This window comes from Cygnus olor, chromosome 14 (genome assembly GCF_009769625.2).
Source record: "Cygnus olor isolate bCygOlo1 chromosome 14, bCygOlo1.pri.v2, whole genome shotgun sequence".
Taxonomy (NCBI): Eukaryota; Metazoa; Chordata; class Aves; order Anseriformes; family Anatidae; genus Cygnus; species Cygnus olor.
The window spans coordinates 2,272,219-2,294,000 of record NC_049182.1 but is presented as its reverse complement, the minus strand read 5'-3'; the positions used below and the strand labels follow the sequence as shown (position 1 = coordinate 2,294,000).

At 41.5% G+C, this 21,782-nt stretch overlaps 1 protein-coding gene across 8 annotated transcripts in view; it reads right to left on the bottom strand.

Moving 5' to 3' along the window:
• Positions 1-1,304: 1,304 nt before the first annotated feature.
• RAPGEF6 (Rap guanine nucleotide exchange factor 6) overlaps positions 1,305-21,782 on the bottom strand; it is a 125,025-nt gene continuing 104,547 nt past the window's right edge. For 5 of the 8 annotated variants that reach the window (XM_040573964.1, XM_040573966.1, XM_040573965.1 and 2 more), the window contains 7 exons: positions 19,804-19,995; positions 18,420-18,554; positions 16,920-17,033; positions 13,606-13,831; positions 11,135-11,646; positions 7,015-7,326; positions 1,305-5,414 (listed from right to left, as the gene is read on the bottom strand). In XM_040573964.1, the coding sequence (XP_040429898.1) occupies positions 5,389-5,414; positions 7,015-7,326; positions 11,135-11,646; positions 13,606-13,831; positions 16,920-17,033; positions 18,420-18,554; positions 19,804-19,995 (1,517 nt within the window). In that variant the 3' untranslated portion in view covers positions 1,305-5,388. The remainder of the gene's footprint in view (positions 5,415-7,014; positions 7,327-11,134; positions 11,647-13,605; positions 13,832-16,919; positions 17,034-18,419; positions 18,555-19,803; positions 19,996-21,782) is intronic. The other 3 variants (XM_040573968.1, XM_040573971.1, XM_040573969.1) reach the window with 1 other exon arrangement.

The following is a 21,782-nucleotide window of genomic DNA, read 5'->3' as shown; positions in this document are numbered from 1 at the left end:
AATACATTAGCTGAAGACACTGGGAATGCAACTCAAGCTTCACTCAGCAGCTGTTTGAGGCAGTGGCCGTTATTTCAGGTGATCTGGAGCAGATGAAAGGTGAAGCTCCATCAAGGCAAGAAGCTACACGCTGCTCCAGCAGGTGCTTGGGATCGGGCAGCTCTAATACAAATGTCTGGAAAGGGAACAGCGAGGACAGGGTGAGAGATGCAGCGCAGCACGTGCTGTGTGTTGGGCTTGGAAGGAGGCAGGAGAGGGATCAGGCCCCAGGTCGAGATCCCATTTGCTGCCCCACCTCTGCTTCTGCAGCCATACCTGGTCAAAGCGATTCTAGACAAACAGGCAACAAGACCGGGGCTTGCTTTTTTCTTTCAGAGCTACTAAAAGAAAGAAGAAAAACACGAAATCAAAATAACTCATTAAACAAGAGCGCTCACTAATGAAACTGCTGCTTCTTAATTTGATTTTACAAAATTAATTGCTCATTCAGTGTGGCCGTAATGGCATTAGGCTTTCCAATAAAACCTGAGTGCTACCTGCTGCCTCTGCAGATTTCCCTAAGAGCTTGCTCATGTTCCTGCTGCACCGCCCTGCGGGAAGAGAGCTTCAAGCCGCGCTGCGCCCACGGCTGGAGGACAGAGCGATGGGATGGGATGGGAGTTACACGAGGACAGAGGGATGGGATGGGAGTTACAGGGTGAAGGCTCATGGGGACAAGTCGGGAGGAAAACCAGCCCCTGCAGAGGGAGCCGGGCTGGGCACCACCAGCAGCTCGGGGGGCAAGGAAAAAAAATATATTTTCATCTCCGTGCTTCCAACCCCCCTTCACTGCTCACACCGTTTTATTCTACTCGTGTAACTGTTTGCAAGGCGAGCTATGCAGCCCCATGGGGGTTCTGCACCAGGCTTTGTGCTGCACCCAGCATTTGGGGCTTGATGGGGCAGCAGCAGCTCTTCTGGGGAAAAGGGGGGGACGTAAGGCCTGGCCCTGTGAGCAGAACCTCTCACCCCAGTGTCCCCAAAATGTCCCCACTGTGGCATCCCACCTGTGCTCCCATGGGACAGGAGGGGTCACTGACACTGCCGGGTGCACCCCCACGTACACAGGGTGCGCTTCCAGCCACTGCCCCCATGTACAATTTGAGAAGGGGGAGGCAGAGCCAAAACCTGGGGGCCAGCACTCACTGGAGGACAAAATCCCGTGGTGGCTGCTCGTCGGCGAGCCTCGGGGCAAGCGATGCTCCCCAGGCGCTTCACGGCTCCGCATCGCCAGCTGCCAAAAAAGACCTGCTGGAAACTATTAATGTATGTAGATTGTTTATTGATTCCAACATATTAATAGATTGGATAATAAACAGTACTTTTAAACATTCTCTTAACCAAAAATATAACAAATATTTACAATCACTCAGTAAAAATACAAAAAGCATACAGAGGCACTGTCTTTCTAAAAGACATAAGTGTAAGAGGTATCAAAAAATAGGAGACAAACATTGCTTGTTACAGAATACTTTACAATCACTGACTTGTGCAGTACAATTGCTATTGGAATATCATTACATCTGTGCAGTTTTGCCAATATGCTCACATATTTAGAATTTAATTAATACCAAGCTAAACTGCATTCCAGGTATATCAAAAATAAAGATAAAACAATAAAAAGCACAACATAAGCAAAGGCGGGATTGGGAATTCAAAGTAGATTGCCCTCTATACAAGCATCCTAAAATATAATGTGTAAAGCTTTTCTAAAGAGAGAGTATCCCTTTTTTCTTCTGTTTTTGCACAGGCAGTGGGAAGCTTATTCTTTAAAAAAAAAAAAATCTAATGTTTTATAAAAACTTAAATGCCAGTTTCACGTTTCCACTGTTGCCTGCAATCAAGTGACTTGGGAGATGAGAGGCCCAGCCCTCGGGGAAAGGGACCCTTCTTGGGGACACCCCGGGCAGTGGGGAACCACCGGGGCCTCGCGTCCCACCGCCCCAGCGCGGCACCGCTCACCTCTGGGCTGCAAATCCCGTGGGCACCGATGAGCCAAAGGAGCTGGGAAGCAGCACGCAGCCAGCCCTGAGCCCATCCTGTCCCAAATGTGCACGCTGCAGAGATGTGCACTGCAAATAAATACCTGCACATTTCCATCTCACGCTTTATATCTGTGGGGGATGTCAGCAGCACTCAGGGGCTCAGTTATCTTCGTTTCCCCTTTCTGCAACTGGAGAGGCCAATTAAAGTTTTCAAAATTGCTTTGCTCTTTTTGTGATTTGCTTGGAAGATTAAGATTTATACAGCATAATGAAATACTGTATGTTTAAATCACAAATAGCCGAAATAAGTCTTTCACCCACAAGCCACAAGCAAACAAACAGAAGAAAAGCAAGCAAACGGAGGTCTGGGAGTGGAAGAACGTGACAGTCGGCATTTCAGCTGATCATCAGAAGTCAGAGCAGGGATTAAAGGAAGCTGGCAGAGGCACTAAGCCAGGAGTCTGCGACCCAGAAGACATCACTTGAATAAAGCGGTGTACAACAGGTCCTGACCACGGTCTTACTTCCATTTTAGTTACAAAAAAAAAAAAGGGATAATGTCTCTTCAAATCCATACCAGACACACTACATTTGGCTATCGGCCCCGATCAATGTGATCGGTTGATTTTAAAACAAACAAACAAAAAAAATCACAGCAAGGACAAGCAGAAGCAAGCCACACTGTGCAAGTCAGGAGAAGCAGAAGTAGGAGCTCATTTGTCAATAGTTTATGCATGACTTATTTACACTAGCTGTATTGGATATTAGGAAAATATGATTAGCAAGAATTTCGCTCACTTTAAGAACTTCTCAGTGTCCTGAAAAGTCCTGCAGAACAGACTGAGGCTGTTGATGTGCAAACACCAAGGTTCAATGGGCGATTTATTCACCTGCTCTCGCTGGCTGCCAGAGGCAGCCCCAGCCCCACTCTCACCAAGGACCAGGAGCTCCCCGCAGCGTCGCAGAGAGCACTGCCAGGCTCTCCGGGGAAAGGGAAGCCGCTTGGACCACAGCCCTTTATCCCCTGAACTTTTGTTCAACAGGCTGAAATAAACGGCAGCTCAACATCCGAGGTCATGGAAACCACATGAGTTAGTTCACCTGGCACACAACGCGTGATTTCGGATGAAACACGAAGCATATTGCGCACTCCACGGAGAAGTTAACAAGCAACTACAGCTTGCAGTGGGATTACTAGGACTTGGATTTATATCCCACAAAATATCAATTTAACAGTTATATTATCGACGTTATATGTGCTGAAAATAATCACCCTGCCCTGCATTGCTTTGACACTTACATTAATTCTTACTCATTAAGGCCTGTGCAGGTTCATTATATTCATTAAGGCCTCGAAAAAGCAAAATGCATTTTATTATGATATACCTCAACTAATTTTTAATATCGTTTTCCAACGACTTGCTCCTCCTCAGATGCTTGTGCCAAAAGTTAACACAGCCAACCACTTAGCTGTGAGTTAGGCATCCCTTCCTCAGCGCTGCTGCTCCTGACCGACCGACGTCTCCAGAAGAACAACCCACGGGGGGGCACCTCCAGCCCCGCGGCAATATTCCGTCTGGCACAGTTACGGGCGCAGACGCAGGCGTGGTCATGCACATTCACCTGGTAGTATCAGTCCCAAGTTGCTATGGGGAAAGCACATCAAAGGCTTTGGGTTGTTTTTGGTACTTTTGTCGTTTTCTGAAAATGTTGCATTCACCTTGCACCCCCCTGCACACACACAAAAAAAATCTTAAAGCTTTTCACAACTATGGATATAGAAATAATTTTTGAGGCACTGTAAAAATGACAAACATCTTCTTTCTAGCTTAGGCTGTAAACATCACAACAAAGATTTACAATTAAATGTTTAAATATATATTATTCACACATTCATGTCCAATTTAACACTAGAATGGGGCATCATGTGCTCGAAGAAAGAAAGAAAATGCAGGTATTTCCAGTTTTACCCCTGTGCACTCTGGTTGGCTAAGTAAAATCAAAGATGCAATTTACTTGACCATAGTCAAACTAGAGGACTGCGCGTTAATACTGGCGGTATGTAAGTCAAATTTCATCAACATCAGCGCCACCAAGATTTTTACCTAAGTTTTTAAACAATATGTTTTGAGATCATCTCTATTTTCCAAATGAACACAACCCATCATAAAAGACATTATACTCACATCTAAGCACTAAAGTCATTTAAGGTTCAGTTTCAGAAATTTTAACGTGACTGGGGCGGGGGGGGAGAGGAGGAGGATAACCTTTGCACCTAAATCCTCTGCAACTCTGGTAAAAGGCCAGAACACGTGGGATGATCTTAAAACCCACAACAAACAATTCAGTTTTGGATTACAGCAGCACACTTTGCATGCTGAACTCTGCAGGGCAAAACCTGGTTAAAGCTCTTTTGGAAAAGCTTCAAACTCACCTAATAGCTCACTGTGAGCTAAAGCTTCCACATTTCAAAAAGATTATTTAAATAAGGGAGGGGAATGCCAACTATTTCCTTAGTTGGCGGGCAGCTAAAAATTTCCTCCAAATACTTGAAGGGCTGAGGGGTTTTGTTGTGTTCGTTGCAGGCAGGACCAGCAGATGGCAGTGCTTCCATGGCTGACGCATACACTTCGCAAGGCTTTTAGCTATATTTACAATTCGTACATACCCCAAGCCATTCTAAAACATACGTATTTCTGCACCTGATAACGTCCCGTTTGGTAGGCCTCTAGTTTTGTGTTTATTTTGAGAGCACAATGGTTTACACTTAACTAGTTTACTATCACATTGATTTAATCTCCATATTAGCCAACCAGAGCACTCCCAACACGAAGGAAATTCCCATCAAAAAAATTTAAATTAATAAATTATTTTCAGATACTGCAGTAATGTCCTTCCATTTTGCTGACACTTTGATTTTTTTTTTTTTTTTTAAAGTTCATAAAATAACACTCTCCGATTTATATAATGGTCACGTAGAAAATAATGACAATGGAAAACTACCAAGGATTATATGGTATCATACAGAAGAATGCTTCCAATTTTCAAGCGGCCGTGACAACCAGTCCTCCCCAGCGCACGAAGCCTTGTCCATCTCAGGATACCAACGTCAGTACCCAGGTAGTCAGCACGCTCCTTGAAAATGGTTTGCTGTTTTCACAGGCAGAAATAGTTTTGTAGGCTGTGGTAGACTGAAGGAAGGTAGAGATCTATGACCCGACCAGTTTGATCTTGTCCGTGACAGAGGCAAACACAATGACTGAGGTTAGCAGCAGCAAGGCGTTAGCGTTCGCTAACAGATTCACGTGGTCCTTCTTCCCACGTCCCTCGTGTTCTGAAGTGGTTTACATAGATAGCCCGATGGTTAGACTGCTGATACTTGTTCATCTTCTGCAAAACAAGAAAAAACAGCAAATTATTCCATCGGTCCCCTGCCTTGGATGCAGACAGAACAGAACAGTACCCAGTTATCTGACTAGAGCGGTTCTGTTAAGACTTCACTGCTTCAGCGCAATGCTTTTGCTGTCTTAACAAGTGACCACAACACATTAAGTATCGCCATTTAACAAATCCTCAAGCAGTCTGAGGTATTAGTCATATAATAAATATGTGTTACAAAACAGAAAATCCCATATGCTCCAAAAATTATTAGCATGCAACCCCCAATATCCCCAAAGCTACTGACTTGGGAGAAAAGCCAGTACATTACTTCCCAACATGCAGTGATCACTGTAAAGGCTTTCCAAGTAAAATTAACCAGACACTTTAAAAACAGTAAGAGAAGCACATCTAAAAGTGCATGGTTAAATTTAGTTTAGAAAAGGTTGGATTACAATGTTTGAAGCAATTACTTCCTCATTTTTACATCAAAAACGTATAATATCACGACCGAATTGATGCTGGGCAATTTAAAAAGTTTTACCCTAAATGTGAATTGCAGTAATAATATATATGTTAAACATTGTTTACATGTTATGGAGGGCCAAGATAGGACTATTTTGCATCAGAAATTGTTTTAATCTAGATTCCACGTTCATTTTGAGTCAGACAGGTTGAAAGAAATGACCGCAACATCCTAATAAAAAATTAGTTCATTAGAAAGGGTGCAGAGAGATCACATCAGTAAGTATTAAAAGTAAATCAGCAGATAAACAATTAGGTGGTAATTCCTCTCACTTCAAGTTGGTTTTGACAAGAGCAGTCTTAAAAATCTCTTGCATTTTGATCACAAGATATACGCTGTGCTTGGCAGCATCAGCTCTTGCTTCAAACAAGATCGGGGAGACTTCAACCAGAAGAGACACTGGCAGGCCAAGGTGGGCTATAGTCAGGTTTTATTAAATACGCTTTTCAGAAAAAAAAAAAATTTACTGCTATTTTCTTCAATGATTTTAAACTCATTCTCCAGAAATTGCTGTTGAGGATTAATGCAGCTAAGTGCCAGCATGTTAGAATACAAAGGTGAGACAAGTTGAGAATCATACAGAACACAATCAAATCTGAATTCAAAAGAATCGATTTGGGTCACCATCCCAGTGCCATCCTAAAGCAGTGGGACATCAATTATTTAACCTAGGCAGGTTGGAGCTTTTCTGCATGCAATTTATAGCCTGACAGTGTCCCTTAAAGTCATCACCACCACTAAAAAGAAACACGTTTTAAAGCAAAAAGAGCATCTACATGTTCTTAAGCATCTCATTTGGATTTGGGAGGTCTCATATATATCAATTAAGTGTTTGGTATCAAGATGTTTTTTCTAAATAGAAGATTTTTTTAAACATGTGTATATACACACAGATATATATACCCACCGCATATATGCGTGCGTGTATATACACACATACAAACATATTTGTATATTCAGAGATCGATAAAGATTCAGTCTCAAAGAACAGCTAAGAGAAAGCCCAGAACATCATTGTGAGGTACACACAGACCAGATTTACACGGCGGTTCACTTAACATCTACCGAGCCAGATGTTTCACCTACCATCCTCTTCACTATCTGCGTCAGTCATATCTGCTAGTTTAGGGTTGGACGGCTGCCGACTATGCCACTGAGGCATCTTCGATGAAATACAGGCCACCGGTTCGCTACTGAGAGATGCTGACGAAAGTCTAGAGAGGTCACTGGGCAGCATCTTTGACCTCTGCACTGCCACACTATAGTCGGGAGGTTTTAGGTGTGGGTGGTGGGGCGATCCTTCCTTTATGTCCGCTAAAGAAATCCCCATATATCCCGGAGGGGTGGGCGGAGGCTCCCTATACCTATCGTCCTTCTTAGGTGAGGTGACACAGTACACTGGCACGAGAAATAAGCAATGGAAATGTTAAAGGAGAAAACAAAGCAAACAAAACATTAAAAAATCATGAAATGTTACAATGGCAAAACAGAAACTGATAACAAAACGCAAATGCAGAAACACTAGTTATAACGACAGCAGCAGATATTTATGCTTTCATTTACGCTTTGTACTTATTTCGAGAAGTCAGAACAGAACCAGTGAGCTCATCAGGCAGGATGCCAGCGGAGCAGAGCAGGGCTGTAACCACCTCTGCACGCAGCCTGCAGTTACTGCGCTCCTCGTGCTCCCTGCTCCTGCGGCACCGCTCCTCCACAGGGTGCTGAAGAGCTTTAAGGTATCAAGGGAGAGCCAGCCCAGCAATACTATAGTCTGCTGTAACCCTTTTACAGGCCGGGAAACTGAAACATATGAAATTAAGGCAACTAGCCCAAAGTTATTTTGCACAGCGTGCTAATAGCTGGCAGTGAGGACTACAGGTTGACTTTGACCAAAAGCCAGGTCAGCAGCTTAACAGAAATTCATTATAATAAAATATCAGTGTATTCACGGATGTGTAATAAGACATTAAGCTATCAAATCAGCTGTGCTATAGGAAGAAAAAAACTAGTATCATGTGAAACTCCTCCTATGAGGCAAACTGTATATAGAGTCTGCATTCACTAGTTTGAATTTTGTAGTAGTAAATAATGGCTTATCATATACATACTTTAAATTATTTTAATCTATATCTTAAATTATGTTCTCTGTTTGCAAGTGATGAATAACCAGGAATAGTCATGGAAACAAAAGCCTTTGGAAAGGCTCCGTTACACCTTCTGCAGTCAGACTACCAACAATAGTATTTAACTGTAATGTCCATCCCACATAATTCATCTTCCACCTTCCTTCCCCATTCACTGCTCGTTCAGATCCCACTGGCTCTCAAACAAAAACTTAACTTAGTAAATAACCTCCCCTCCCACCCACCCCCAGTTCAGGGGCTCATATGCATGTTAAATTGGGCTTTTTCCATGCGCGTGTTGCAACAGGATAGTTTCAAAGGTAGGATAATTTAAAAATCTGTTAGTTCAGTGCATTTGCATTCTTCTTATGGATAGATTTAAATCAGCTCGCTTTCTTTACGGTTTCAATTATTTCATCAACTGTAATATTTTCTTATCTTACAACAAAGTGAAAGAATGAAAATAAAGCAGTACTTTGTGCTGGGGATATGTGAGATTCTGGGTGTTAGTAACAGGAATGAGTTGGTTTATACCTGATAGCTTTTACCTTCATGCTTAGATTATAGTAAAATATACAAAACTGAATTCATGTAGTATGAGGTTTAACAAATACACGTGGGTAGAGGCAGAGATTTATACTACTGATTTACAGAAACCATTTTCAGGTAACTAGCGCTGAACTGGGTCCCTATGAAATAAACGGGAGGTGAAGGAGGCTTTGCTCTCCCTGGAGGGACGGGGAGTGGCTGGCCCTCCTAGCAAGCCCCTCTTTCGTCTTGAAGTAGTACTGACAGGTGGGTATATTCTCCTTCAAAGGAGAAAGCTACATCTGTTTCCTAGAGCTAATAAATAGTCTGCTGTAATAAGTAAAGTTGGAATAATGTGCACTTTTGCAAAGCTCTATATGATAATATTTTACAAATGTTATCAAAATAAAACATTCTAATAGCACTTAATGTCCACAGCACTAAGTGTTGGTAGTTTCTGTCATCCTCCCACAGCTCCTGGGGATTACAAAGCCCCTCCACAAGGAGCTACATTGCTGGCTGCAGGCCCTCTTCCTGCAACTTCTTAATCCTCTCCTGTTCCCATTAAAATATTCCATCCTTTAAAAAAAAAATAGTGAGTCTTTCATCTTTAAACAAAACAGACTCTCAAACATTCTCCTGCTGCTTGTACACTCCCAGAAATACAAAAAAAAAAAAAAATTCTTTCTCCATGTGTGGTATCACCAGGTGAAACACTAGTGCAGAATGCAATCAACTGAAGCTTAGATCATTACTTGGGAAATCTGTTACAACATTAGGAACTGCTAAGAAAAATAATTTAATAATTACAACTAAACTTAAGCGATTAGAACAATAATGTTACGGTCCATGTTCCTCATCTTTTAAGCAAAACCTACTAGAGATGCAAAACTAAGTATATCATGGACCCCCTTCAAAGCAGCTGATCACCTTCTCAGATAATTCACTTTATAAAGAAACGTCACCATTCCACACTTTCTTGCTGGTAAAGCAAAGGTTGCAGCGAGACACGCTGGGTGCTGCACAACGTAGAGGTGTGCACGCAGTCAGCACGCTGGCTGTTCTGCCAAGACCACATTCTGGCAGCACTGTGTGGGCAGTGGCTTTCCAGCTCTGTTTCAAAGGTTTCAGGCAAGAACGTTATGTGCCAATTCTTTTGGGGGACTATCCAACACCAGCTCTCATTAAGCAAATGAACTGAAGATTCTTGTTTTGTTTACAATATTCTGAATGCACGTAGTCATTACAGACTCTAGTAACAAGCTGTCTATACAGAATAAGTAAATGGTGAAATAAAGCAAAAATATCTTTGGCATATTGTATGATGATGCATAGCTACCAGATTAGCATTTGCAAACCAGAAATCATATCCACCTGTATCAGGTCTCTGTTTAAGTAGGCATATGCATGCTCTACTGGAGCACACGGCTGAGAGTTTCTTACCAGTGTGCTATGACTGCATCAAGGAGACAAGCTATACGGTGCAATATACAGAGTTAAAACCAAGAGAAACAGCTGTGAGCTATTCAGGACATGCTGTCTTTGCTAGCATGCCATGCCCTAAGACAGCTCAACAGCTCACGAGCAGTTCTGAAAGGCGACAAGAGCGAAGTCCACGCACAGGAGAAAGCTCAGGGCCAGCCTGCTGCAAGGCTCCCCCACGCTGCCTTTCTTCTGCAAAGCAAGGAGGAGGAATGCAATCCAAGACCTCCACCCTGTGTGCAATGTTTGTTCAGACAATTACCTTTGATAACATAAACCCTCTAGCAATCTAGGCAGTAATTAAATTGCATTTCAGCTGCACTCTTGGCTTAGAGTTTAGAGAGCTTTGCACTCCATGTTTTATCTTGTTCGTAACCCAGTTCCCCTTTGTTTCGGCAGTTTGGCTGCTAAACTCACTAGGACAGTGGAAGAACATCTTGCTTGGTAAAACTGCACATCTTTGAAAAGACATTTTATAAGTTTTTCTCATTTTGTATGAAGCCAAACTGCAGCTGTGTGCCCAAATAAATGGCAGTTTAACATAGCAAGGATGGGAAGTGACTCTGCTTTTCCCTTGAGCCTCCAGGGACAGAAGTCCTGTGGATGAAACGTGCCCCAGCTCCAGAGGTGGAGGTGCTTTGTACCACTCAGCAGTCACACTCTTCTCTCTTAGGATCATGGAAAGTCTGTATTGTAAGGACTCTTCAAGGAGCTGTGCTCATTGCTCTTTACCAGAGGAAAGTCTACAGTGATGAGGGCTTCCAAAAACACCCCCAAAAAAAAAAAAAAGGTCTTACTACGGGAGGAACTGCCTGACATTTTCACAAGGACAGTTCTCCTGCAGACCCATAAAGTGACTGGGAAGTGTGCTGTTTTATTATTTCAATTTTCCTAATGCAAGAGAAGGTGGTTTGAAAACACACTCTCTGAGTAGCGTTCTGATTAAAACCACATGTAAAGCTGAATTTAACATGCAATCCAGCCCCCAGATCTGCTGATGTCATTTCTTAACAACTTAATATCAAAATGCAAAACAGATGTAGAAGCTTCCACAAGCTGTTGGCTTGGCTTACCTATCAGGCCTTTTTCTGTACTCGAAGTAACAGTTTTGTAAGTTGTGTCAGTGCCTGGTTTAGAGTCCAAAACCTCCGTCTGCTCTGACGTAGAGTTCTCCAGCCCCCTGCGCTTAATCGTCCCATAGTTTGTCTCATACGTGTCCGACAGAGAGCTCGAGGAGGCCCAGCTCTGCCGAGACTGATCGAGCTCCACGCTGGCTTTTGACTGCCTGTTGTTTTTGGAAAAGGCTTCGGAATATAAATAAGCCTCCTCTGAGTAACAGTTTGTGGGATCAACTTCAGCTATAGGTCCGTCCAGCTGGGTGTGGCGGTAGGAATTGAGGAGATCCCAGCTCTTCTGGTTTGGGATATTCTGGAAGTTGTCATGTGAGCTACTTGAGCATGAAGTCCAGCTTCCCCGGCCACTGTCTGCTGCCTCTACTGTGATGTGGTCATGGGAGATCTCCTCGTTGCTCATGGACGAGGTGAAGGCCATCCCTCTGATCAGAGCGGGCCTTGTGATTGACCAGCTGCAGTTGGAAACAACAGGAATCAGAAACTCATTAGCATTTAAAACAACAGCGGTGTATGCAGACAATTACCTGGTTTTAGAGGCAACTGATCTCTGGTTTTAAAACCGGTATGCAGCAAGGCCAGGACACATGCAAGCCCAGCACAGAGGTGCTGTTGTTCCTGGCTTGTTAGTGCATGCTGCAGGAGGGCAGCTCCTCTTTGGAAGAAGGAGCAAGTCTGCAGCAAGCACTAAGAGGCTTGACCTCAGACTCCTAAAAGCCTGGTCCACAGCAGCTTTCCTCTATCAACTGCAGCAAGACAGCACTTGATAGAAAGCAGAGGTGTAATTACGTCTTGGTTCTACACCACTTTTTCTCTGTACTTGTAAAACAAAAACAAAATAATATACTTGAGTTCAGAATAAAAAAAACGCCTTTGGTCAAAGCATGTCAGAGTGAGGTAGTTATATTTCAGTAGCATTTGGAAATACTGGGCATAAGTGACTTGTGGAAGGGATCTGGAGTGGCAGAAATTCTGAAACCTCAAAAACTAAATTTCTTGTTAAAAAAATGCCTTTTTGAAGCTCTAGTCATTGTCAATACATAATTAAGAAAAAATAAATAAAGCCAGGGTTGCACGAGTTTAGAAAACAAGAAGTTACAAGTGCTAGGCATTATTCAAGTCTCTTAACTATTTCAGGTTACGTTAACAAATGCATGGAAAGCACAACATGAAAATTCAACACTTTACCTCTCCCATTTATTGACACACTGGGAGACAGGAACATTTCTTAGATATGTGCAAACAACTTTTTTTTTCCCCCTTGCTTTTCTATTTTTTAAATTCTAGCATAAAATCTGGTTTCTTACCTCCACAACCCCTTGAAACTAAGGCACAGAAGAGCTACCACAAACCTTGAACAATCTGCCTTTGATTTGCAAACAGAACACAGTTTACAGAGCAGCAACGTCCTTGGCGTTGCGCTTCAGTTCTGAAGGCGGCTTTGCACATCCAGAAGGCAAGGTGCCAGTGACCCAGTGCAAGGGGCATTTTGCTCAGCACACTGAGCTCTGCCTACACTCAGCATCTGTTATGCCTTGTAGAAAAGGGAATTACTTTAGGTTATGAAGCGCACCTTTTAATGCCCATTTTAGCACAATGGGATAAAACATAACAATTTCTTAAAGGCTGTATCGCCATGGCAAAGCATACACCAAGTTCTTTTTACAGGGGAGAGAACTCTGCAGAATACTGGTGTATTAAAATCAATCATACAGAAACAACACACAGCTCCTTATAGTGTTCGGTTATAAAAGGATTAGATTGCTTTTAAAACAACCTGTAAAGACTAGAAACGTAAGGAGAATCTCTCATTGACTTGAAGCTGCAACATCTGAGGACAGAACACGCTATCCCAAGGAGATTCCCACATACTAAATTCTGTGGATCAAGGCTTAAAATGTAGTAAAACAAAACCAAAAAGCTTCAGTTTTAAGGGGCACCTCAGGATGCGTTCTCATTGCACTAAGGTAACAAGACCACATGTGCAAACTCTCAGGAAGACAGCGGCAGCAAGCTTCCACTCTGCCTAGGCAAAGAATAATAATAAAAAATCCTTAAAAATCATATTAGAGTACGTTAAGTGACTGGTACTGCTGACTGAGATACTGTTGGTATCCTGTTCTTGTTCTGCTCTCTCAGTACCTCACAGCGAGTGATTTGTTAGATGTCATACTAGCTTTTAATACATTTGCAGTCTCCTGCAGGAGACATCCATCTGAACCCCAGTGATGCGAGCAAGCTGTTGTTTATCCACGTAATACCATACGTTTCATGGGAAAACGTGCACTTCCTATACAGAGCAGCCAACACTCCAGCTTCTAACAGCTTAGAGTTTGTAACTGCACCCTGCCAAAAGCTTCTTTCCCCTCTCTTACGCCACAGGACCATGTCCAGCCCGACGCAGCTTGTCTCACCCGGGGCAGGGCTGGCCGTAGTCTGTCAGCGGCTGCGGGTGCTCCTTTCTGTCCGCCCCCGTGGGGTCCACCACCGTCAGCGACTGGGACAAGCCCCTCTCGTCCTGCAGCGCTGCCGACATTGAGTCCACCGAGCAGTTGCTCACGATGCTGGATCGGGATGAAATCTCGCTGTGACTGGAGTCCGAGAAGTTATCGGATTTCGTGGAAGGTATGAGGGCGTAGCCTACAGGAGAGAAGAAGAGAACATCTCAGTCAACGAGATCACTGGGTATGTCAATGGAGCATTAACACACATATCATGGATATTTAAAGACAAAAAAACACAAAATTCTACTTGCATACAAACAGTCCAGTGAAGTTTTTACGGTACTAAAGCTTTTAGCATCTGCCAGCACCTACTACTGCAATTTATTAATGCAAGCTGAGTGCCCCCCGTAACCTAGCTGCAACTCCACAGCCATCCAGACCATATGGTTAAACCAACGTCAACAGGATCAGCATTTGCAGCACGCACAGTGGGTGGATAGATCAGATCTTTCTAATCTTACAAGTACTCAGTCCCCTATTATAAAAGCCATGCATTCCCACAGTTTCCTCTGGCCTACTGTCATGAGAGACTCAAAAAAAGATTTTGGCAGAGGCTGAGGAGATGCTGACTGAGGTAAAATTGAGCTATTAGCACTCAGGGATAAGCCATATGGTCCGTTTCAGTTTTATTATCTGTTCCAGAATTAACAGATCAGGAAGCAAAAGTGGGAAACAACTTTGGCAGGAGCCGGACCAGACACCAGCACTCCTCACGCAGAAGGGAAACAGCTGAAGACCTCACCAGTTTCAGAGCAAAACATACCACACTTTTTTTCTGCTTGGCTTTGCACTCAAATAACTTGTTTCAAATACAAATGATGTGTATAGCCCCATACATCCAAAACCTTCCACTAGTACCAGTAGTAGACATAAAAAGTGCTGCTTTATTAGGGTCTTCCATGGGCTCTGGTTACACGTATCCTGTATACTCCTCTGCTGGCACAACTAAGGTGACTCAGCTTGGGATACCTGTCCCTAGACCATATTAGAAAAAGCATTCAGTATGGACAACTTGATTAAATCTTGTGATGACCCCAGAGAATGAGGGATAGAACTGAAATGACTTGAATTTGGCAAAGTGCATCTGTGCTGGTCTGAGGGCAACCACACTCTGAGGGCCTTCAGGTTTAGGGACTGACCCCGGTCCGGTGGGAAGGGGCTCGCAACTCAGGAAATGAGGCATTATGTTGTTTCATCTCTCTTTTACACCCCAAAATTTCAGATGCTCAGATTTCAAGACTGTTGGAGCATTTATTTATTTGGATAAGTCCATCTTATGGGCAGAGTGAAGCTCGTCCTCCTGTACCGTCAGGCAACAAATTCAGGAGGTGTCTGGTAAAGCCATTTGCTTTGCTTTTTTTTAAAATATTTTGCCTCACATAACTCTGTCCCACAGCTGTGGGTTGTTCCCATTTGTTTGAGGGCAACAGGTTCTAGATTAATAACTGTTTTGTTGTGTTGTTTTTTTGTTATTTTGTTTTGTTGTCTGTTGGTTGTTTTCTGTTTGTTTGTATTTAAATATTTTTTCCTTGAAGTTCCCACTGAGTTTCTCTATAGCAAATCCACTGCATGTCAAGTTATACATCCCTGCCTTATCCTGCCTTCACTGAGAAACAGACTACAATATGCCTTACATTATGTGCATAAAATTACAAAGTTAGAACCTTTATTTGAAAATACTGCATCAACAACTGCTTCATGTATAGTTAAATGAATGTATGTAAACTAATCAAAATATTGCCTGCCTTCTTTACAGGAGACCATATCAATACACAGTTGACAAAGTCCTCAGATTAGGATTTTTTTTTTTTTTTTACACAATTTCCTGCCAATTGCTCAATTTTTCACTTCATTTTTACCTACCTGTGCCTTTGAGCTGGACTGTCATATATTCACATCAATTGGATGAAAATGTGAAGTGATCAGGCAATTGAAAACCATGCCAGTGGTTCACACACCTTAATACAGAAGACCGACGCCATCAAGTCCACAAAAAATAACAAAGATCATATAACATGGCACCTAGAGCCACTGGCATACATGCCACCGAGCATACAACTCATAGTTTGAGAGATTTCACAGTTTAAGCTTGCTTATTGCTGTACAATTGTAAGAGCTCTAAGAGCATTAAATATCATCAATATTATCCAACTAGAGAACTGACAAACTTATGAATAACAATAAATTTAAGACTAGCGTTTTTAATGTCAAATTTTAGTTTCCTTTCCTTTGGTAATATTACCTCATATTCTTTAGTTTGCTCTCTATAATCAACACCGCTGTACTACAGTTAAGAAACGTTCTCACTGTGTCCCTTTTAAGACACTATTCTTCAAGTACCTCAAAGATCTGTAGAACAAAAGGTCTCCTCTGCGTTAAACAGATGAGCACTGTCTGAAAGCTGAGTCATTAAATAACGGCACACATACATAAACAGGCTAAATGCAAATCTTTGCCGGGCTAGAAAGCTTAGCAGAATAAGATGTGGCCAATGCAAATATACACAAACCCCACCAACGCTGGAAGTGATCATCTGTTTTACATAGTACAAAGCACTACTTCGAGTCAAATGTAAAGAACATTACAGAACTTTCTGTTTCACTGGCATTTGCAAAACAGTAAGCAACAGAACTCACTGTACCTGTTCCTTGATTTTCTAAACTTCACATTATTTCCTTCACTACATTGCAGGGGTGATTAGTTATACTGACACAAATATCTTCTATTTTTGAAAAGGTGAACGGAAGTACATTAAAAAGATGAAACATATTTTAACGAGCCTGTATGCCACTGCATAATGCTAACATAACTTAGGTTACATGAGTGTATCTGATATGAAATGGACATCATAGTCTTTCTTCTAAAAATACATCAGACAGTCTTCCTTCTCCTTCTAGGCCCCATCTGTAGACAGTCACATGTCAGTAGATTGCTGTTGCTATAGATACTTGCTGTGTTCAGTGCATCACTGTCTCTGTCCTTTTGTTTTTTGCTGCTTTCTGAGGCTTGACTGTGCTCTGTTTCCCTTTTTGCAGTAAAAGCTGTTCTTTCCCTGGAGAAGCTTCTTTCCCTAAGTCTTCCAAACAGCAGTCCCTTCTCTCTCCTGCGCTCATGCTCAGCTTCTGCCTTTTCACTCTCATCCTTTCTTTCTCCCTTTTCACTTATGTCAGAACTGCCTCTTGCTTTGACAATCATCTGAATTTTCTTTTGTAAGTAAGCCCCACCTATTCCGTAGCTGCGCTGTCCGCTGTTCTTGTTACTGGTTTCACTGGCGAGGGATGAGGAAGACCCAGAGAGATTCATCTGACTGCAGTTATCCGACCTCTGGATGTTACCAACTACAATGAAGTGCACACAGACAGATCTCGGTAAGTAACAACAAAAGCAATGTGTTGATTTAAAAAATAATTCTTCAGTCTTATTTGCACATGACTTGGGTACAACTTAAAAGAAAATTAAATCTCAGATTTAGTGAAATGTGTTTGTGCCTAAAATTATGTCTTCCAGCTGTCTGTGAAGCACCTAATTTTAGTTCAATAAGCCGTTAACACTACACACACAACAGGATACGGATTACCTTAATCAAATTAATTCAGTGCTAAAAATAGGCGAAAAGCAAGTTGAATTAATGAAATAATCCCCAAAGAAATAAAACGTTATTTACAAAGAAACTCAGCAAAAATAACATGTTTATAAGAGAAATACAAGAGAATTGGAATCTCAGTGGAACCAGGTTTGGCAATCCAAGGAGTTAAGGCTCTTGTACATATGCTGTGTTTAAGTAAAACAAGTGACATTCTCCTAAGGGAAACAGATCTTGTGACAGCCAAAGTGGATGGGCCAGCACGATCTCACACTGCAACAGGTGAGAAGATGCAGCAAGTCACCATGCCATGCCATGCCATGCCAACCCAGTGGCTCTGGGCTGTCAGTGAGTCAAAAGCAGCGCAGCAGGGATGGAGAAATGCCTTACACTGTTCAACACTGACCACACTGGCTGACTAGAAAGTGGTGTTAAGAGATTTCAAATGAATTCCCATCCAAGCTTGACTAACGATGAAGTGATGCAGGTCTTTTAAGATGAAGATATCAGAAAAAGGGATTCTTGGGGCATCATGATAGACAGGGATATATACAAAGCCCTGTGCACAAGAACATAAATATGAATAACAACTCTGGGATTTGGACGAATGCACTTCTTTCACAGCTATCAAAACCATCTGTTGTGGAGAACTACAACGGTATTTTATCGCCAGCTCCATCTAATCACCCGATAATCCAGCTACCTTAAGCAAAAATGTAAGATGTCACAACCATTGCAGTTTGCATGCAACCTCGTTGTCTTCAGGAAATCCCCAGGTCTGAGAATCATGTTCACCTACGTGGTCACCTAGATCTGGACTGATGCACTGGTGGGTGTCAAAGCACCTAAGACCTATTGGGAATTCTGTCAGAAGCACTTAAGCTGTTTTATTGAAGTTATTCCACTCCTTACACATTAGGTCACTTTTAAGGCTAAAACATATAAACACTTTGGAAAATAATGTCTATTATTAATTGACAGAAATGCAGGGCTTTATTCTTGATATAACTTAATTACTCTCTCTCTCACATGTAATTACCAAGGAATGTTCCACACACTGTCACACTGTTTTTTGTAGGGCACTGGCACAAGCTCCTCAGACAGATGCTGCACACTGTGAGCACTGATGAAGCACACGTACCTTTGCGTGGAGAGCCCTGAGGAGAAGCCGGTGGGCTGGAGTGCAAAGAAGATGCCATGGACATAGTGTCTTCTGTCTGCTTCTTAGTACTTACTTCCTCAGATAAGCTTAATGACTTCTGTGGAGAACCTGTACCTATAACAACAATGGAATCATTTACTACGTATTATTCTTTTTTCAAGTTAGCAATATCTGTGGCCACAAAAAAATCATCGTGAACAATCACTGAAGTATTCAACAAAATGGGAACGGATGCTTGGATGAATTCTGCATGCCATGATCACCGATGCTGCTACTGCCAGCTGCTCAACTGAAATGTGTTGAAACATCCACAACTGGAACCATCCCAACAGATACTCTGGCTGTAGTTTTGACAAAGGACTAAGAACTGTGTAAAGCACAAAGCTTGGAGGAAAACCTTGCCCATGACACTGTTGGGACAGCACTAAAAACAATTTTCGTCATAGCCAACAAGTGCATTCAAGATCTTCTAAATCAGGAGTTCTTAAATCAGTACTTGCAGGCACTATACAAAACACAGCACAATTAGCAAAATCAGTTTACCACAGTAATTAGCAAACTGATAATTCGGTATCTTTTGCAATCTTGCAGAGGACGGTGGTAAAGAGTTCATTAAAGTTCTCAGTTTGCTGTATTAACACTGAACACTTAACATAAGAGAATGAAGAAATACCTCTCAACAAAGCTTCTGGAATATATCAAAATGCACAGGCTTTCAAGACGAGACTTGAGAATAAACAGTAACTACAACCACTGTTGTAACACATATGCTGCAATAGACTTTTTTCTAAAACTATTTTAATGAACATTGATGCTCAGTGTATCATAGAATCATTTCCTATCATTTACTAACTGCAACTAACTTTATTTAATAACCCACCATTTAAAATAACCTTACCTTTTAAATGACCCAACAGTTATGCAAATACACCAAAAGCATTTTAATTCATAATACTGCTTTGCAACTGGCAAACGTAGAAACAAAAGAGCTCACTAGGAACAACTAATAACAAGTGCTTCTCCTTTTGACAATAAGGTTGTTATAACTGTGTTCCAGAGCTTAAAATATTAAATGCATTTGACTTGTTCCAATAATTTCATCGAGAAGTATCATACTTCGTTTTGTCATGAAAATAAACTAACTATGCTATTCTATTCAGATGAAGCATGATCTCTTTAGAATGTAGGAAAATAGAGTAACAGACTTAATGCTGTATATCTGGCCTGTTCAAGAGAGATAGAAAGATCGCTTTAGTTAGAAGTCTAAGTCATTTTCTTAAACAATTAACTGAGATACATGCATAAAGAGGTCTCAAATAATCCACCCAGCTACAAACAGTTCCAGATAGCTGAAGATACTCACTGAATGTGACATGATCCTTTGTCAGTCCCTTCTTTCTACTGGGATATAAGTTCACAGTTGGAACCTGAAGAACTTGACTCATTCTGTTTTGCTGATGCTGATGTGCTTTAGTGGTTTGGCCGATTGATCTCATGGGTACTGGAGACATTTCGGAGGATTTCGCCCCTCTTCTCTCACTTAAATTCTTTGTCACTGTTATGGAAAAACTGGACATAAATATCTTGCACTTTGAACGGCAGGATTATTACAGTCACTCTAAGCACCAACAGTCAAAAGCAACCATTGTATGAAGCAGATAGAACGTTCAAAATGTTTTGTATTCCAAACATTCCTAGCTTGTTGCACTGAAGAGACAGGTGCATGAAATGACATTAAAAAAACTGAACTCTCTGAAGTGTCATAGAAGTACTTCATCCAAAGACAAAAATATGATTTATTTCTACTACAATTAAATTCCATATTTTAAATGCTTGTACATAGGGCACAAAAGCTTAATAGCAACATCTCCTTCAAAATTACGTAATGCCACAGAAGGGAGAAGGAATGGTTGCTTTGCATCCAGCATCAAACCTTTCACTAGGTGGCACAATTGATTTACAACGCAGGAAACTGATTCAGTTTCTACTTTAATTACACAGCAATTAATAAACTCTGAAGTTTAGGCCATCTGACTTCCCCTTAAATTATCTTGGAAATGCGTGGATTGCAGATTAACCTCTGCTCATTGTTTCTGCTAGCAAAGGTAGCAGAATTTCACTTCTGAGATAAGAGTGGGCAGTTGTACACCTCCTACTTTTCTGAACGTGAGTAGAAAAAGTTATCTGCACAAAAACCATCTCCAAAACTACATACCAGGATCCCTGACTCAAATCTACCCCATCAGAATTTATATATATAATGTGGGCAAATACACCACGTGCAGAGCACCTCCCCCTGGAACATTATATTTCTCCAGCTCCAATGCAAAAAAAAAATCACAAGGAGATGCTCCCCCATGCTGCACATCCATTCCCCATTCTTTCTGCTAGCTCTGCAAATTACGTACTTATCAACCTTCCCCCCCACCCACCTTTTTTTAAATAGGTACTTTGATAATATGACATTCTTCTATATTTACTTGCAAGTACATTTAGCCTTCATTTTCCTTTTTTGAAGCTTAAGAAAAAAAAAAAAAGGACTTGATTTGCTTAACTGCTGGGAGTAAAACAGTCAATATATATTCTCAGATTTTAACTTCCAAATATCTATGGCTAGCACTGTACAAACAATATTTATTTAAATCATATTTGCCTAATACAAAAGAATTGAAAAATAACCTCATAACATTTATATTCGTCTCCTGGGCGCAATACAACCACCTGTTATGTATTCACATATATCATCTATTAAGAATTCATCCTGGCATGCTTTGTTTTTTCTACAGCGGGAAAAAAAAGAGTGCATAAAAACACCATTACATATCTTCCATTACCTACGTAGCTGAACAGAGCACGAGAAGCATACCTCTATCAGCATATAGATGCCTTGCATCTGCCTGTGATGTCCTGCGACCTCAGGCATAAGATCCGTGTGAAAACACGATTTAACATTTTCAAAAAGGGAACTAAGTATGGCCTTTTCCTATATCACTGCTATTTAAGAAGAAATGCATAGGGAGGCACTTTGGGAAATAACAGGAATGCACTCCTAATACTGAATAATGGAAAGGACCTAAAACCTTATCTTCAAGATGTCATCTATTCATGATCTTAACTTATCTCATCACAGATAAAATGGTATTTGAGGACAAAAAGGACTTAAAATGCTGCATTTGTACATCGGACAAGCATGAAACATTATTTTGATTAGTAAGGTTATTACTGTTCTATTTTGAGACAACTCCATGGTTGGGGCATTTGAAAATCTCTAAGAACCAAAATAAAATGAAATTACCTCTTCTCAATTTGAAATAAGAATTTACTGCACTGTGTAAGAGAGCA